The sequence below is a fragment of the Haliaeetus leucocephalus genome, unplaced genomic scaffold, assembly GCF_000737465.1.
Source record: "Haliaeetus leucocephalus isolate CR32 unplaced genomic scaffold, Haliaeetus_leucocephalus-4.0 Scaffold1000, whole genome shotgun sequence".
NCBI lineage: Eukaryota > Metazoa > Chordata > Aves > Accipitriformes > Accipitridae > Haliaeetus > Haliaeetus leucocephalus.
In genome coordinates this window covers 1,917,253-1,918,464 of record NW_010973436.1, presented here as the reverse complement: position 1 = coordinate 1,918,464, position 1,212 = coordinate 1,917,253, and the positions used below count along the sequence as shown (strand labels likewise).

At 62.8% G+C, this 1,212-nt stretch overlaps 1 protein-coding gene across 1 annotated transcript in view; it reads left to right on the top strand.

Annotated features, from left to right (window-relative positions):
* The first annotated feature begins 1,057 nt into the window (after positions 1-1,057).
* Positions 1,058-1,212, top strand: part of LAMTOR5 (late endosomal/lysosomal adaptor, MAPK and MTOR activator 5) — a 1,817-nt gene continuing 1,662 nt past the window's right edge. The window contains exon 1 of the mRNA XM_010584597.1: positions 1,058-1,131. Within this exon, the coding sequence (XP_010582899.1) occupies positions 1,097-1,131 (35 nt within the window). The 5' untranslated portion in view covers positions 1,058-1,096. The remainder of the gene's footprint in view (positions 1,132-1,212) is intronic.

Below are 1,212 nucleotides of genomic sequence, written 5' to 3'. Positions count from 1 at the left end.
GGGGGGGGTGCGGGGGGGGGGGGGGGGGGGAAGAAAAAAAAAAAGTCACGAAAAGTCCAAGCCATCCCAGCAGCGTGGGATGCAGCAGAAGCCCCTGGGCAGGTGGGATCAGGGTTCTTGGTGCTGCCCGAGACAGCTCCCAGCTTGACCAAGGAGAAAGAAAAATAAAATAAAAAATCCTGCTGCACTTCACTTCGCCCATCAATAACATTTTAATTTTCTGACCTGACAAGCCAAGATCTATCGCCAGGCGCAGCCAGGAACGGCTTCAGCTGGCACCTCATTAGCGTCGCCGAGCTTTGCGATGCACCCACCATAAATTACCTCCTACTCTCCGCTAGCAGCGGGGCTCAGTTTTGGGGGGGCTCCTGGCAGCAAAGCCGGGCTGAGCATCACTTTTAACAGCTCTCTGCCCCACGGGAAGGGGATGGGGGTCCTGACCCCCTCAGCATTGTATGCACCAGTCCAGTTTGGCCCTTCTTGCTGCAAATATTGGGCTCCAGCCCGTGTCCTTGTGTCCCCGCATCCCCCAACCTGCATCCCCCACCGTGGTCCAGCTGGGAGAGGATGCTCTGGCCGCGGAGGGTGCGCAGGGGCATCGCCATTAAATCAGCACTTCAATTTCATTTTGCCGTGCAAATCCCAAACGGTGCTGCACGGAGGGAGCGAAACCACAAATAAACCACGCTCAGGAGTATAAAGGTGGAGAAAAAGGAGGGAAAAGAACCCGAAAACCCAAGAACCGCAAGCGTGCCACCCGCTCTGCCCAAGGAGGGCCGCGCTGGGGGGCAAAGGGGTGCGGGGGCTGGATTTGCAGCTAACGCCCCCAAATTAGGGCATGGTGGATATGTGGGCCTGCAGCGACTGCTTCATTGCAGGGAGCCCCGGGAGGGTCCCGGGCCAGGAGGACGGGGGCAGAGCGGTGGCACCAATTTGGGCTGTACCCGCCGCTCACCCCGCGGGAGGCCGGGCGGGCGCCTTGGCGCAGCGAGAACTTTTGGCCCTGCGGAGCCGCCGTCTGCGCGCGTCACGTGGGTGACGCCGCTGCCAGGAGCAGGGCGGGGAGGGCGGAAGTAAGGGCGGGGGGCCCGGCGGTATGGAGGGGACGCTGGAGCAGCCCCTGGAGGACACGTACGGGCCGGGGCGGAGGGGGGACACACGGGGGACAGGGGAAGGGCTGGCTGTGCCCCACCGGGGCCGCCGGGTGGGGGG